Source organism: Macaca fascicularis, chromosome 8 (assembly GCF_037993035.2).
Source record: "Macaca fascicularis isolate 582-1 chromosome 8, T2T-MFA8v1.1".
Classification (NCBI taxonomy): domain Eukaryota; kingdom Metazoa; phylum Chordata; class Mammalia; order Primates; family Cercopithecidae; genus Macaca; species Macaca fascicularis.
Window position 1 is genome coordinate 30,620,409 of NC_088382.1, and position 16,764 is coordinate 30,637,172.

The window sequence follows — 16,764 nt, forward strand, 5'->3', positions numbered from 1 at the left end:
GAGCGTCTCACTTTGACCTTGTTTCTCTCCTTATCTGACCTGACTCACTGCAGTGACATTTATCAGATGGAGAAGGACATTGCCATGGAGCAAGAGAGGAATGCTCGCTACCGAACCCCTAAAATCTTGGAGCCCACAGCCTTCCAGGAACCCCCACCCAAGGTAAGCCAAGCCGTGGCCTCATGGATCCTGTGAGTCAAAGCAGAGCCAGGTCCCTGTCTGATCCTTGCCCCCCTTACTGCACAGGCAGAATGCCCCCTACAGCCCTCTCTCAGTCCTTCACCTGGCATCCACCATCACTATCAGTGTGTCACATCAGTGCTCTGGCAGGTGGACTTAGAGATAGCAGCCACCTTGTGGGTCAAGAATCATTCCTCAAAAGTGTTCCCTGAGAGGCTGGGCTTGTCTTCTAGGTGTTTTCTTAGGAACAAATGAGATCCCCATGAGGACACATGGATGGGAAGTATCCTGGGTCTTTTAGGTCCAGTCCCTACATCTATACCCCCCATGGCCACCCTGAGCTCAGGAACCAGGGCCCTGCTGCCATTAGGTGGGTAGATCTGAGAGGCCATGCCTGTCCTAGTCAACTGGAGCTGCTGCAACAAAAGGACCACAGACCAAGTGGCTTAAACAACAGATGTTTATCTCTCACAGTTCTGGAGGCTGGGAAGTCCAAGATCAAGGCGTTGGTTTCTTGTGAGGGCTCTCTGCCTGGCTTACAGACAACCACCTTCTCACTATGTTTTCACCTGGCAGACACAGAGTCATCTTTCTTTTTCTTCTTATGAGGGCACTAATCCTATCATGGGCTCCATCGTCATAACCTCATCAAACCCTAATTACCTCCAAAAACCTGCACTTCCTTAATGCTATCACTTTGGGGGTTCAGGCTTCAACATGCAGATCGAAAAGGAGGACAAATATTCAGTCCATAACAATGTCTGATCCCATCTAAGGCCTTTTCTCACTTGTCCCTCTTACCTGGCGTGTCCCACCCCTCCCCTCAGGCCTGGCTCAGTGTTCATCTCCTCCATGTGGCTTCTGTGAGTGCCCAAGCCCCTGGTGAGCTCCTACCTCTGCATGCCTGTGCTCTGGAGCTCTGACTTGGCGGGTGCTCCCACATATAGGGAGGCAACAATGTACCGATCATTAACCCTCCAATTAGCCATAGCCCCAGGAGGGCAGTGAGGTGGCTTCTTTGTACCCTCCACCACTCAGTAGATAATCAGTGCTCAATAAATGGATGCAAAAGGAGTTTTATGACAGCTTTGTCCCTCAACTTTCCTTCCTTCAGAACAAGTCTGAGGTGTCTTTGACCTGATGTTCCCCTTAGTGAGTTGTGTTCACTCAAGGAGAGGGACAGAGACTGACCCATCTGTGTTCTCTCTCCAGCCCAGCCGACCTAAGTACAGACTCCCTCCGCAAACCAACCTCCTGGCTCCGAAGCTGCAGTTCCAGGTAAAGATAGAACCAGATGATGGGAACTTCAGGTCTGCCTCTCATCCAGGTCCTTCCTGAAACTCCATTCTTGTGCCTTAGAGGAGCAGCTGTCACTCACTTGGGTGATGGAGATTGCCTAGGTTTACTCTTCTTTGGCATCCAGAACAGAATGCAGACTCAGATCACAAGAATTAAAATACTGGTCTCCCAGGCTGTGCTCAGCTGAGACCTGCCTTAAGCCCCATCCCTCTGTCTACAGCGTCTGCTGCTTTGTGTGCCTGCCTGCTGCTCTCTCCCCACATATAAGGCCTCCCAGGCCTCCTTCCCAAAAGGAATCCCAGGGAATATTCCCCAGCAAATGGAGTGGCTCCATGGGTCTCCCCAAAGAGGCCCCATCCAGAACCTGGGTGGCCACTGAAGAGACAGCAGGGTTTTACCTGAGCTTTCTCCCAGCTCCATTATCCCCAACCATGACTCTTTCCCAGGCTATGGGTCCCTGACCCTGAACGTCTCTGTTCTGTGTCTCTCTTGCCTCTAGGAGAGAGGGAGTACAGTCTCCTCTTATTTCTTCTCTTGCATCCCCCAGCTCAGAGTCACTGCTCAAAAATCAATCCCCTCAACCACTAGAAATAATGTCCATTTAGTTGGTGCCCTTTATAGAAAGGTGGTGTCCCGTGGTCCTGTATCTGTTCTCAAGGAAATGCCTGAGTGCCGAAACAAGACCATCTAAGGACTAATAGATAAATCCTCTTCATGTGAAGAGAAAGCTTGATTCAGAAGATGGAAACATGTTCTGGAAAAAAAAAAAAAGAAATATACCCATATGTGATATTTAAAACAGAGAGTTATGTGGGGTGGCACACACCTGTAGTCCTGGCTACTAAGGAGGGTGAGATGGGAGGATTGATTGAGCTCAGGAGTTTGGGACCAGCCTGGGCAATATAGTGAGACCCCATCTCTAAAAGCAAAGAATAATAAAATTGTGATATAATTATTTTTTAATTTAAAAAAAATTCAAGGCAGCCATGGTGGCATGCATCTGTAGTCCCAGCTATGTGGGAGGCTGAGGCAGGAGGATCGCTTGAGGCCAAGAGTTTAAGGCTGCAGTGAGCTATGATCATACCACCGTATCCCAGCCTGAGCAACAGAGCAAGAGCCTGTCTGAATTTTTAAAAAATAATTCATACATATCTCTATAAATCGGTGTGTTAACCACATCAGTCAGTTTGTCATGCAACTGAAACATAACTGTTTTTGAAAGAGTCCTGAGGGAGGAACCCTGGTCTCAGTGGGTCAGTAACCAGCGTGGACCCCACTGTGTGCAGAGCATCATAGGGGAATGTTGGATGAATGAGAGGCCACGCTGCTCCACCATCTCTCTCGGAGCAATGGAAGGCCCACGTCGTGTTCTTTATTAACTCCTGGAGAGCAAGCCCTATCCCCCATGGTGCTCATGTGTGGTTTCTTTGTGCTCATGTTTGTAGCAGCTAATTGTCCACCTTCTCGCTTTGTCCCGTGCCTTGTGCTTCTTTGCTTTTCCTGAATAGGTCCCTGAGGGTCTGTGTGCCAGCTCTCCTACGCTCACCAGCCCTATGGAGTATCCATCTCCCGTTAACTCACTGCACACCCCACCTCTCCACCGGCACAATGTCTTCAAACGCCACAGCATGCGGGTAAGAGGGCTCTGCATGCTGGTCCCTGCCCGGACTGAGGAGGCTGCTGGAGGGAGGTGGCCGGGGACACTGGAAACCCCACGTCTTCAGCTCAGGAGGGCCCTCCCTGCTCCCCTGCACCAGTCAGGCCACCAAGCAGGAACTCTCTGACTTCCTTCCTTTTGCAAACACATCAGAGGCTGGCAGCCACACCAGGCCCTGCTCTGGAGGACACCAGCTGGACCTAACCTGCCCTTGGCCATGCTGTGCTATGGCTAGAGATATACAAATCTCTCCCTCTCCTGAGCCCCAGGGGTAGGGAGATCCGTGGCAGCATGGAGGCTCCTAGGCAGGGCACAGCACAGCTTAGTGGTGCTTGAGTAAAGGATCCTTCCTACTTGATGGCTTTGGGTATGAAATCTCTCCTCAGTCAAAGGAAAGGCTTCCTTGTGGCTTTTTTCCCTTCTGCTTTCGTTCAGGTTGCTGCTGGGTGAGGAGTTTAGGGTTAGTGGGAATACAGGCTCATTAACTGGCTAAAGCAGGGGCCTAAGCCACCTCTCTTGTTAGCTCTTTGTCACTGGGTGTTGTTAACTGCTGGTGAAGCCCCGAGTGCTTCATGGCTGGCTTCTGATTGTCAAGTCTTGTGTGAAAAAGACACTTTTGCTTATAACCAGATGCCCACTGGTCACCAACCACCTTCTTCCATACAAATGGCCCCTGGTGGTCAGTTGTCATGAACACTTAATCTATGTTACTAAACCAACTAAAACACTTATTTTAGCTCTAACTCTGCATACATGCATAGTATTTTAGGCTCACTGAACATGACTAAACTTTTTTTTTGAAAAAATTAGACGTTTATCATAACATATTTGGAAGATACAGGCAAGTATGCTGATATTACTTTCGTGCCATTATGCTTAATTTAGTAGAATTTTGAAATGAGCATGATAACTTAGAATTCCAGGCACTAAGATTTTTTGTGAAATAAATTTTCCTCTGACCTACCTCGTGTTTCTCTTTTATATTAATTTAACCAATTTCTGTCTTTGCATGTGCTTAACAATAATAAAACTGCATTTTTAAGCATGTGCTATAATTTAGGCCGTGTTCAGTTCCTCCACCCGCCTGCCTTTGACTCTCTATTCATAATTGATTGTTTTAGTAAGTTTTGCTTTAAATTGTGTTATTTTAGAATGAAGCTATTTGCACATTTGATGGGTAGCATTGCCTTTATCCAATTTCTGCTTCTCCACAAGGACCTTGTTCAGTTCCATAAAGAGATTGTGTAGTAGGAAAAAAGACCTTTTGTATCAGGGCTTTAGAAGTAATTGCCATAAGGAAAATCTGCCTAAAAGAACATAATGAGCATGTCTTTAAATAAACAAACCTAAAAAAGTTAAAAATATAAGCTCCATTTTATGACACAGATCAGAAACACTGAGAAAGTCTCTTCCAGGTAGAATGCTGAGAAGGTATAATAGGCTCCTCACAAAGCATTTGGAAGCATTTAACAAAAATTCAGAGGTGGTTTTCCCAGAAAAACAACTTTTCTACTGAGTGGCTCTATAGCCTGACTCATCAGGGAGTCTGTGGGATGCCATACCAGCATTGGGATGGCAGCAGTCTCTCTCTTGAAGACCTCACAAAAATTATACAATTCAAGGCTGGGCACGGTGGCTCATGCCTGTAATCCCAGCATTTTGGGAGGCCAAGGTGGGTGGATCACTTGATGTCGGGAGTTTGAGGCCAGCCTGGCCATCATGGTGAAACCCCGTCTCTACTAAAAATACAAAAAATTAGTCAGGTGTGGTAGTGTGCACCTGTAATCCTAGCTACTCGGGAGGCTGAGGCAGGAGAACACTTGAACCCGGGAGGCAGAGGTTGCAGTGAGCTGAGATCACACCACTGCACTCCAGCCTGGGCAACAGAGCAAAACTCTGTCTCAAAAAAATAAATAAAATAAAATAAAAATAAAAATAAAAATAATACAATTCAATAAACAGTACGGCTTGCTGTGACTGGTGGACGCTGTCCTCGGTGCTGAAGGAGGGAGGCTCTGCTTTCAAAGCGCTTACAGTCAACCAGAAGGATCAGGCCAGGTACACACTTACCTGTGATGCAAGCCAGAAGGTCGTGGGTATCACAAAGTGGGAGTTCAGAGAGGAGGATAACCCTTTCCAGCTTCTATTTAAAAGCTGGGCCTTGAAAGATGGGAAAGATGTGGACAGGAGGAAACTGAGATTCAGGAAATAGAAGAGGCAGAGGCTTCAGTAGGAGCCAAGACTGAGTGGTGGGAAACCACAGGACAAGTGCAAGAACTGTTGGACTACAACAGGAAGGGTACTTGTGGATGTTGAAATAAGGCCAACAGATGGGTCATAGCCAAATTATGGAAGGTGTCACGACTTACAAGAGTCATTTTAAAACACCATGAGTACCCAATTCCTTTTAAGAATAGAATGTAATTAGCAATGTAAGTATCTATTATCTAATAAGAATATTGGAGACGCATTTCAGCAAAACCAACCTCAAAGAGATTCCATTTTTTTAAGTGTTCATTTTTCTCCTTGAGTTTTATTATGAAATTGGAAGGCATCAGGATGTCTCCTAATCTGTGTTTGTTAAAATACATGGTATGATCAGGCCTGGGGCATGCTAGGCATTTTAGTGGTGGAATCTTCTCTCAACACTTATAAACTTACAAATACTTATAAATGCTTGTAGAATTTTCTTGATTCTAGTAACGCATCCCACTGGTACTTAACCAGTATATTAAGTACCATACTGATATGAAGAGTACTGGTATCATATTCTTCCTTAACCCATACATTTTTCTCACATCCAGAAATCCCTAGCTCTATATTTGGAACTTTTGACACTGAATTCCTGTTTGTCACTATTTGTCAACAGCCTGGGGCAACCATGCCATTGTGTCTGCAGGTGTTGACATTTAACTGGGGATTTTTATGGCCTTAAAATGTCCTCATTTTGGAGTATCAGCCTCTGATCAACAAAACCTATTTCATTTTTATCAATTCCATGATTATAAAATACTCTTAAATGCTGGAATCTGTTTTCCTAAAATAAAGTCTAGCTCAGTGGTTCTCAGCTAAGTTGTTTTCCCTCTCAGAGGACATTTGACAATGTCTGGAGGCATTTTTGTTACAACTGGGGAGGTGCTATAGGCATATATTGTGGGGAGACCAGAGATGCTGCTCAGCATCCTACAATGTACAGGAAATTGTCCTGGAAATAAAGACTTGTCTGGTTCCAAATGTCAACAGTGCTTAGGTTGAGGAGCCCTGGTCTTACTAGTATTTACTTAACCTCATGAGAACAAGAATATTGCACAGTTTAAAATCACTGTCCTCCCAGCACCCAGCCCTGCCACATAGTAGTTGCTTAATAAATAATTGTTGAATAGATTAATGAATAAAGAATATTTCAGCAAGGAACCTAACTTGTGGGGAAACGTGTGATTAGAAATTGAGGTTAGTAATTGAGGCTCAGTGTGCACTAAGTAAAACATCCCAATATAACCACTTTTAAACCATATTGTAATATTCAAGTGTGTTTTGTAGAGCATAGTGAGGAAAGTCTTTTAAGAGGCTTGGTAGGGATTATTGCTTGCTAAAAGTAGATAGAGATAATTGTTAGCATCTTCTGCAAGTGACTTGTATGCAAATGGCCACTTCAAAGGCAAGGAACTGAGAGACCTGCCAGCTTAGATGTCACAGAAAAATCCTGCCCTAGCAAAGGCAACTCCTGGGTTTTGTGCAATGAAAAGGATGCCAATAATATTCCTCCTCCATCTGTCCAGGAGGTCAGGGTCACCATGTGCTGCACAACAAGAGAAAAATAGTTTAGAGGCACTGAGCAGATATTTATACAAATGAACCATGGGGGAAGATTGAAGGAAAATAGGAAGACATGGAATACTTTCTATTTAGGAACTAGCAGCTAAAACTATGAATAGGTCCAATGCCCTAGAGGTAAGTTAAGGCAAGAGTTAGATTACTAGATCTAGGGAGAGGAAACATTTATCTTATCTCTATCAAACTATATTTCTTTGAATTTTGTTTTTCATGTTATCTATTAGTTCATGCATTTCTTCTAATCATTGGTTAAATAACTCAAGCTATGATTGCATTTATCTTATCTCTGTAGTGCTGTATTTCATGAAATTTTGTTCCTATTTTATCCCTTAGCTCATGCATTTCTCCTAACATTTAGTTAAATAACCCAAGCTATTATCTTAATAAAGAGTATGTCTTAATAGGAAGGCATGATTGGTGGGTGCATGCTGTTGCTTGTTCTCTCAGGCTCTGCTCATTCATGGACACACGTGGGACTGCACACCGTGAGGCTAGAGGCAGCACCCCTGTCTCTCAAAGCTTCCAGACCTGCCACCTTGGTCCTTAGGTGGAGATAGCATCAGAACGGTGTGATGCTCTCCAACTAAGCAAAGCCAGCCCCTTGGAAACCCTTTGGATGCTTTTAGTAGATTTTAAAGTAGATTTTAATAGACTTTAATAGGTTTTCTTTTTTAAATCTATTAAATGACAACAACCATCACAAACATTGAGATAATAGTTTTCTTTTTTAAATCTATTAAATGAGAGCAACCATCACAAATACTGAGATAATGGTAGAGCAGTCATTTGATAAAATATCATGAGCAGATCATGTAATCATTTGAATACAGCGCACGTTGAGCAATATGGGTTCTTGGGTTTGGTATCACATTGCAACACAGGCGTATGCTTCGGGTTGATATCCGGTAACCATCTGCACATATAGCTCTGGGTTTAAGAACAAACTTATGAGAAAAAAGCAGCTGGCCGGGCCAAGGCTTGCTGCTGCCATGAGGTTCTTCAGAGGACTGTCCCTGCCTGAGTCTGAGAGCACGGCTCATTGCATCCTCTCCCTTCTCTCTGCCGTCCTCCTAGGAGGAGGACTTCATCCGACCCAGCAGCCGAGAAGAGGCCCAGCAGCTGTGGGAGGCCGAGAAGATCAAGATGCGACAAATCCTGGACAAGCAGCAGAAGCAGATGGTGGAGGACTACCAGTGGCTCAGGCAGGAGGAGAAGTCCCTGGTGAGCACCCAGGAAGGATGTCGGTGCCCTGCACCCATCTGTGTCCTCTTCCACCTCCCCAGGTGGCTGGGGCAAGGGTCCCCTGCATTCTTGGTGCTTTCATCTCCAGAATTCTAAGTCCTTTGCTCTTGTTTCTTCCTCTGCAGGACCCCATGGTTTATATGAATGATAAGTCCCCGTTGGTGAGTCGCCAGTAGAGGCCTCTTCCTTCATGCCAAGGCCTGGGAAGGCCTCGTCCACCATAGGACCCCACCCTTGCTCCTACCCCCGGGCCTGCCCAGCTCCTCCTCAGTGGCTTCCCGTGTTGGGAGGGTGTCTTTTCCTTTTCCGCCAACCCCTACGTGGCCCTTTTCCTGAAGTCTCCTGTGATTGCACCCTTAACGCTGTGGCCCTCCCCAAGGCCCCTCGGCCTCCCAGAATGGTAGCTTTGGGTCACAAGCTGCTCCCAGAAGCACCCCTGACCCCACGGCTGTAATCTCTAAACACACAGTGGAGGGACTGGGGAATGGGTAACGGGGGAGGGGGCTGTCTCCAGAGCCGCATGAGTGACGTTCACGCTCTCTTTCCTCCTTCCTCCAGACGCCAGAGAAGGAGGTCGGCTACAGTGAGTGTTCCCGCCCTTCTTCGGGGGGTTTCCGCTTGGCACCTTGCTCAGAACCGCCATCCTTGCCCACCGCCCAGGGCAGGGAGCAGAAGAGTCTGTCTGCGTTTCCTGTAGCATCAGCTGTGATTTAATTCAGAGCACGTGGGGCGGGCCAGCTTCTCCTCCGCTCCCTCCACCCCATTCCTCTCCCTGTCCAGCGCCCTGCCCATCTCTCTCTCAGCGGCCACATCCTCAGGCCCCTCCTCAAGTCATCCCCCTCCTGCATTAGTTTTGAGGAGTTGGGAATTCTCTCTTCCTTATTTCCTGCTCTGTCAGAGGCTCCTGTGGGGAAAGTTAAGCAGTGCCACCTGCCTCTCCCAGTTCAGATTCATCTTCTGTAGGCCTGAGGGACAGAGGAGAGAAAGTGGGAGGGGCAGCTGAGCCCTCAGGCTCTCTCCGGAAGACCCTGTTGAAGGCAGGGAGGGAAGAGCCAGCAGTAAGCCCGGGGCCTGGAGGGGTGGCACTGAGGAGGAGCAGGATGACAGCAGTCACAGAACTGGACACAAGTCAGACATGGGCCTGGGACCATTTATTATCTTCTGAGGTACAAGGTGGTTAAGTAACTTGTCCAAAGTCACACAGCTAATAGTTAGCAAAGCTCAGATTTGAACCCAAGTCTTCTGACTTTAGGGTCCCTTCTGAGCTCACTCTCTTATCTTACAAATGAAAATTAAGGCCCTGGGAGTGTGAGCTGCCTGGGGTGGTCGCAGAGCTCTTTGGTGGCAGAGGTGAGAATAGAAGGCCAGGTGTGATGGCTCACACCTGTAATCCCAGCACTTTGGGAGGCTGAGGTGGGAGGATCACTTGAGCACAGGAGTTTGAGACTGGCTTGGGCAACATAGCAAGACCTCATCTCTACAAAAGATTAAGAATATTAGGCATGGTGATGCATGCCTGCAAGCCCAGCTGCTCAGGAGGCCGAGGCAGGAGGATTGCCTGAGCCTAGAAGGTTGAGGCTACAGTGAGCTGTGATCACGCCACTGTGCTCCAGCCGCGATGATAGAGCAAGCCCTGTCTCAAAAAACAAAAAAAAAAATGGAACAAAGTGTGCTGAGTGGACTTGTGTATGTCTTTGCTCTTCAAAGTGGGAGTGAATAGCATGCTTCTGCTGCAATTTTGCTTCCTTCAGCCCCAAACACTCCGGGAAAACCATTAGAGAATCCACACAAATTTACTCCATGAGCTGCTGTCTCCCCAGGACGGGGGCACCACAGGCACCTGCTGGCTTCAGAGAGAGGTTTCTTCCCTTCAGATTACCCAGCACTGTCCCTCAGGCCTTGTGTCCATCAGGCAGGAACCCCAAGCCAGAGCTGGGGCACCACTGCAATCCCCCCATCTTGCTGGGACTTTGCCTTTTTCTTCCTATAAAAGGGACAACAGTGCTGTCCCTGACGACTGTGAAACCAGAGAGACCAGGAGGTTCTTTCTCCTTCCTGCTTCCTGGATTCAGAGTTAATTTCCCTGAGGTCTCCTGGTGGTAGAGGGGAGGGGGTTCATTTGATGTCAGCAGGTACGAAGGGAAGGGTTGGAGTGCTGAGAACTGCCCCCCACTTGCTGTTCTTTTTGTTGCAGTGGAGTTCACAGGGCCCCCACAGAAGCCCCCAAGGCTGGGCGCGCAGGTATGTGTTGGCTCGGCTGAAACTGATAAGAAATGAGAGTAAGAGTTGCACAAGACTGAAGACCATGGACTATGAAAGCTTCACAGTTCTCAGAATGCAGTGCAGTGTCCTCATTATACAGATGAAGCCCGGGGCAGGGGGAGTGGGGTGGGGTGCCTTGCCTAAGGCCACACAGCTAATTCATGAAAAAGCAAGAGGAAGAACCAATCTCCCACCCTTCATCCCCCTACCAGACTTGGAGTAGAACTCCCTGGTCCAGCCTCAGGGAAAGGGATGTGGGTTCCCTCCCTCTTCTGAGCCTCCTCACTTGGTTTCCAGCATCCATTTTTCTTACATCCATCTGGGGTGGTGCTGGCTTTCTTTCCTCTGGAACAGTGATTCTCAGCCTTGGCTGTCCATTACAATCACCCAAGGAACTTTGAAACCCTCTGCACAGGCCAGGTGCAGTGGCTCATACCTTTAATCCCAGCACTCTGGGAGGCCATGGCAGGAGGATTGCTTGAGCCCAGGAATTCAAGACCAGCCTGGGCAATATAGCAAGAACCCGTCTTTACTAAAAATTGTTTTTAAAAATTAACTGGACTTGGTGGCATGCTTGCTACTCAGGAGACTGAGGCGGGAGGATTGCTTGAGCCCAGAAGATCAAGGCAGCAGTGAGCTATGACTGTGCCATTATACTCCAGGCTGGGCAACAGAGTGAGACCCTGTCTCTTGAAAGAAAAAAAGCCTACCTGCACCCTATGTCCAGGTGGTGGTTCTATTAGTCTGTTGTGAGGCTACCACTAGTATTTTGTTAAGGTTCCTTGGCTGGAAACTGCCCCAGAAGTGGACAGGGGCATTGCATCATGGGACAGGGCATGATTGTTCTAGAGAATAGTCCTTTCAAATCGGGCTGGTGGTGGAGGTGGCCGCAGTAGTGCCTGCCCAGGAGAGAATGGTGCCATGCTCTGGCTCTCCTCCACTCACTGGCCACCTGTGTCTTCCCCTCAGTCCATCCAGCCCACAGCTAACCTGGACCGGACCGATGACCTGGTGTACCTCAATGTCATGGAGCTGGTGCGGGCTGTGCTGGAGCTCAAGAATGAGCTCTGTCAGCTGCCTCCCGAGGGCTATGTGGTAGTGGTGAAGGTGAGAGCAGGGCCGGGTCGGGGAGGTGGAGGCAGCTCAACTCTGCCCTGAAGGAAGGAGAACTGCGCTTCCTGTTGGCTGGCCCAGCAGATCCTGTTAGAGCAAGCTGGGCCAGGGGAATTGAGTCCCAGGCCACTCATGGGGCCAAGCACCACCCCAGGAGAGCTCTCCCCAGGGGAAACCTGGCTGTCTCCAAAAGCCACGAGTGGCAGCCATCCTGCCCCTTTCTCTCCTCAGAACGTGGGGCTTACCCTGCGGAAGCTCATCGGGAGCGTGGACGATCTCCTGCCTTCCTTGCCGTCGTCTTCACGGACAGAGGTGAGTGTCCTATCCCAGACAGCGCCAAAGGCTGTTGCTTTGCTCCTGCACCCCCACCTGTTCCTGCTTATGCTTCCATCAGAGGCTCACAAGGGCTGCCTGGGCAACGTCATGTCTGTCCACGGAGTCCCCACCAGGTGGGTTCTGTGTGGCTCATCCCATCAGCTACCACCAGAGGGCTAAGAGGGCACCCAGGGACCTGGCCAGATGCTAGCGGGAATTTCCTAGTTCAGGTCTCCAGATGATGGCAGTGAATTCTTACTGAGGTTATGCTAAAGGGGACACACCTTCCTTTCCCCCCTCCTATTATCATTTGTCTGGTTGCCTTGCCGTCTGTGTTAAGATTAACATGGATGAATCATAGAAATAGCACTTAAGGTTTCTTTAATTATTTAATCTGATTTTCTTTATTTAAATGAGAAACAATCACTGAAAATCAAAACAAGAGTCTTGGTGCTCCACGAGATGGTACCTGCGGTAGGGAGAGTAAAGGCCCCCAAAGATGTCCACATCCTAAGCCCTGGCACCTGGAAACATGCCCCCTTCCATGGCAAAAGAGACTTTGCAAATGTGATAAAGTTAAGAACCTTGAGATTAGGAGATTGTGCTCAGTTATCAGACTGGGCCCAGTGTTGTCACAGAGATCCCGGGGTCAGGGGTCCTGATCTTACCGGGATCTCTGTGACAACACTGGCTGGGTGTGGCAACTCACATCTAGAATGCCAACCCTTTGGGAAGCCAAGGCAAGTGAATTGCTTGAGCTCAGGAGTTTGAGACCAGCCTGGTCATCATGGCAAAACCATACAAAAATTAGCTGGATGTGGTGGCCTGTGCCTGTAGTCCCAGCTGCTCAGAAGGCTGAGGTGGGAGGATAGACTGAGCCTAGGAGGTGGAGGCTGCAGTGAGCCATGGTCACACCACTGCACTCCAGCCTGGGCAGCAGCGACACCCTATCTCAAAACGATAAATGAATAAAACAAGAGGGAGGCAGTGTGTGACAAGAGACACACGGTCAGAGTGACAGATGTGATGGATGAAGGAGGTCGCAGGCCAAGGAAGGCTGCAGCCTCTTGGAGCTGGAGAAGGCAAGGAACAGGTTCTCCTCTGGAGCCTCCAGGGAGAACCAGCCCTGTGGCCACTTTGACTTTAGCCCAGTTGGACCCACTTCAGACTTCTGCCCTTCAGAACTATAAGACAATAAATCTGTGTTGTTTTGCGCCACTAAATTTCTGGTAATTAGTTGTCAAAGCTATGGCTTTGACACAATACAGTGCCATGGGACGTTTGTTGGTTGTCCGCCTGGAGCCCTTTGATCCCCTGCTTCCCAGCGGCCAGCCCTGCGGCACAGATGACTACCACATCCCGCCACTGTCCCTACTGTCAGTGGCTTCCCAAGGCAGGAGAAGGCAGGAGAGTTTGGGCCAATTCCTGGCCTCTCTCTCAGGGGCAGTGACAACCCATGCAGGAGCCCTAGGTGGGGCTGTGGGGCTGTCTTATCTCAGTTAAGAGCTCCTTACCCTTGGGATGCCAACCCATTCATTCATTCATCTACTTCATTTGTAAATACCTCTTGGGCACCAGCTACAAACAGGCACACCTCATTTTATTGCACTTTGCTTTCGTTGCACTTCCCAGATATCTCATTTTTCACAAATTGAACATCTGTGGCAACCGTACAATGAGCAAGCATATTGGTGCCATTTTTCCAACAGCACATGCTCACTTTGTGTCTCTTCACATTTTGGTAATTGTCACAATATTTCAAACGTTTTCAGTATGATTATAACTGTTATGGTTGGTGACTGGTGATCGGTGATCAGCGATGTTAGTATTGTAATCATTTTGAGGGGCCATCATAAACTGTGCCCACAGAAGACATATCAATAAATGTTGTGTGTGTTCTGACTGCTCCTCCGACCATACATTCCCCTATCCTCTCCTTGGGCCTCCCTTTTCCCTGGGACACAACAATATTGAAATTAGGCGAGTTAATAACCCTACAGTGGTCTCTGCATGTTCTAGTAAAAGGAAGAGTCGCCCACCTCTCACTTTAAATCAAAAACTAGAAATGATTAAGCTGCATGAGGAAGGCATGTTGAAAACCAAGATAGGCCAAAAAACAGGCCTCTTGTCCCAGTTAGCCATGTTGTGAATGCAAAGGAAAAGTTAGCTACTCCGATGAACACATGAATGATAAGAAAGTGAAACAACCTTATTGCTGATATGGAGAAAGTTGGAGTGGTCTGGATAGAAGATCAAGCCAGCCACACCATCCCCTTTTCCCAAAGCCTAATCCAGAGCAAGGCCTTCAATTCTATGAAGGCTGAGAGAGGTTCAGGGAGTTGCAGAAGAAAAGTTGGAAGCTAGCAGAGGTTGGTTCATGAGGTTTAAGGAAATAAACCACCTCTGTAATATAAAAGTGCAAGGTGAGGCAGCCAGTGCTGATGGAGAAGCCGCAGCAAGTTCTCCAGAAGATCTAGCTAAGATCATTGATGAAGATGGCTCCACTAAACCACAGATTTTTCAGTGTAGATGAACGACTTTCTATTGGAAGCAGATGCCATCTAGGACTTTCATAGCTAGAAGAGAAGTCAATGCCTGGCTTCAAAGCTTCAAAGGACAGGCTGACTCTCTTGTTAGGGGCTAATGCCGATTGAAGCCAGCGCTCATTGGCCATTCTGAAAACCTTAGGGCCCTTAAGAATTAACCTAAATCTACTTTTCTTATGCTCTATAAATGGAACAATGAACCCTCGATGACCACACATCTGTTTACAGCATGTTTTACTGAATATCATAAGCCCACTGTTGAGGATTAATGCTCAGAAAAAAAAAAAGAGATTATCTTCAAGTATTACTACTCATTGACAATGCCTCTACTCAAGAGCTCAGATGGAGATATAGAAGAAGATTAATGTTTTCACTGCATCCATTCTGCAGCCCATGGATCAAGGAGTAATTTCTACTTTCAACTTCTATTATTTAAGAAATACATTTCTAAGGCCATGGCTGCCATAGATAGTGGTTTCTCTTATGGATCTGACTAAAGTTCATTGAAAATATTTTGGAAAGGATTTACCATTCTAGATAATATTAGGAACATTTGTGATTCATGGGAAGAGGTCAAAATATCATTAACCATTTGGAAGAAGTTGATTCCAACCCTCATGGATGATTTTGAGAGGTTCAAGGCTTCAGTGGATGGCTGAGCAGTGCCTCACGCCTATAATCTCAGCACTATGGGAGGCCGAGGTGGGAGGATCAGCTGAGGTCAGGAGTTTGAGACCAGCCTGGTCAACATGGTGAAACCCCATCTCTACTAAAAATACAAAAATTAGCCAGGCATAATGGCAAGTGCCTGTAATCCCAGCTACTCAGGAGACTGAGGCAGAAGAATTGTTTGAACCCAGGAGGCGGACGTTGCAGTGAGTTGAAATTGCACCACTGCACTCCAGCCTGGGCGACAGGAGCAAAACTCAGTCTCAAAAAAAAGATCAGATTCGCATTTTAGAAAGCATGAGAGGATGTTTCCATGAAGGGATGGTCAGGCTGGGCCTACACAGGGTCGGCTGGGGTCTGAGATGTTAGTCCTTGTAGACCTGACTCCACCCTGCACCAGGTGTTGCATTCAGCCCACTCCTAAGTCTGATTTGCTTCCAGGGAACTTCTGATTGCCTTGGCCAGCACGCAGGTGGACACCTCTGTGGCTTCCCTATCCTCCAGGCATAGACTTTGTGGCCCCTCAACCTGTCCTGTGTGATCTTCCTACAGATCGAGGGTACCCAGAAACTGCTCAACAAAGACCTGGCAGAGCTCATCAACAAGATGCGGCTGGCCCAGCAGAACGCCGTGACCTCCCTGAGTGAGGAGTGCAAGAGGCAGATGCTGACGGCTTCACACACCCTGGCCGTGGACGCCAAGAACTTGCTCGACGCTGTGGACCAGGCCAAGGTTCTGGCCAATCTGGCCCACCCGCCTGCAGAGTGACGGAGGGTGGGGGCCACCTGCCTGCATCTTCCGCCCCTGCCTGCCATGTACCTCCCCTGCCTTGCTGTTGGTCATGTGGGTCTTCCAGGGGGAAGGCCGAGGGGAGTCACCTTCCCTTGCTACTTTGCACGACCCCCTCTCCCCACCCCTACCCCAGGCTGTACTGCTCAGGCTGCAGCTGGACAGAGGGGACTCTGGGCTATGGACACAGGGTGAGGGTGACAAAGATGGCTCGGAGGGGGCACTGCTGCTGCCTGGCCACTCCTCCCTACGCCAGCCTGGTCCGTGCAGGGGGCTCCTGGGGGTGGGGGAGTGTCACGCGGTGCCCCTAGCTTTATATATGGACATGGCAGGCCGATTTGGGAACCAAGCTATTCCTTTTCCTTCCTCTTCGGCCCTCAGATGTCCCCTGATGCACAGAGAAGCTGGGGAGAAGCTTTGTTTTGGGGGTCAAGCAGCCAGTGAGATGAGGGATGGGCCTGGCATTCTTGTACAGTGTATATTGGAATTTATTTAATGTGAGTTTGGTCTGGACTGACAGCCTGTGCCCTCCTGAGGGAGGACCTGGGGCATAGTCCAGGAACAACCTAATGGAAGTCCAGGCACAGGACACTGTGTTGTCAGCAAACCAAGCATCAGAGGGAAGAAGCAGAGAGATGCGGCCAAGATAGGACCTTGGACCAAATCCACTCTCTTCCTGCCCCTCTTTCTCTCTCTTCCTTTACTTTCCCTTTCTTCTTTTCCCTCTTTTCTTGCTCCTCCTTTTTCTCCCCCCGACCCCCATTCTCATCTGCACCCCATTTTCTCACGTGTTTGCATAAACATTATTTTAACGTCTTTCTATTTGACTTGTGGTTGAATTAAAATTGTCCCATTTGC

General features: G+C 48.2%; 1 protein-coding gene across 7 annotated transcripts in view; it reads left to right on the forward strand.

Annotated features, from left to right (window-relative positions):
- Positions 1–16,764, forward strand: part of PTK2B (protein tyrosine kinase 2 beta) — a 135,159-nt gene extending 118,395 nt beyond the window's left edge. For 4 of the 7 annotated variants that reach the window (XM_005562900.4, XM_065519002.2, XM_065519001.1 and 1 more), the window contains exons 22-32: positions 54–162; positions 1,393–1,458; positions 2,988–3,113; positions 8,045–8,191; positions 8,338–8,373; positions 8,771–8,795; positions 10,407–10,453; positions 11,444–11,581; positions 11,819–11,899; positions 15,670–15,849; positions 16,288–16,764. In XM_005562900.4, coding sequence (XP_005562957.1) covers positions 54–162; positions 1,393–1,458; positions 2,988–3,113; positions 8,045–8,191; positions 8,338–8,373; positions 8,771–8,795; positions 10,407–10,453; positions 11,444–11,581; positions 11,819–11,899; positions 15,670–15,849; positions 16,288–16,350 — 1,018 coding nt within the window. In that variant the 3' untranslated portion in view covers positions 16,351–16,764. Of the gene's footprint in view, positions 1–53; positions 163–1,392; positions 1,459–2,987; positions 3,114–8,044; positions 8,192–8,337; positions 8,374–8,770; positions 8,796–10,406; positions 10,454–11,443; positions 11,582–11,818; positions 11,900–15,669; positions 16,176–16,287 lie in introns of those variants that run through there. The other 3 variants (XM_005562903.4, XM_005562902.5, XM_005562904.5) reach the window with 3 other exon arrangements.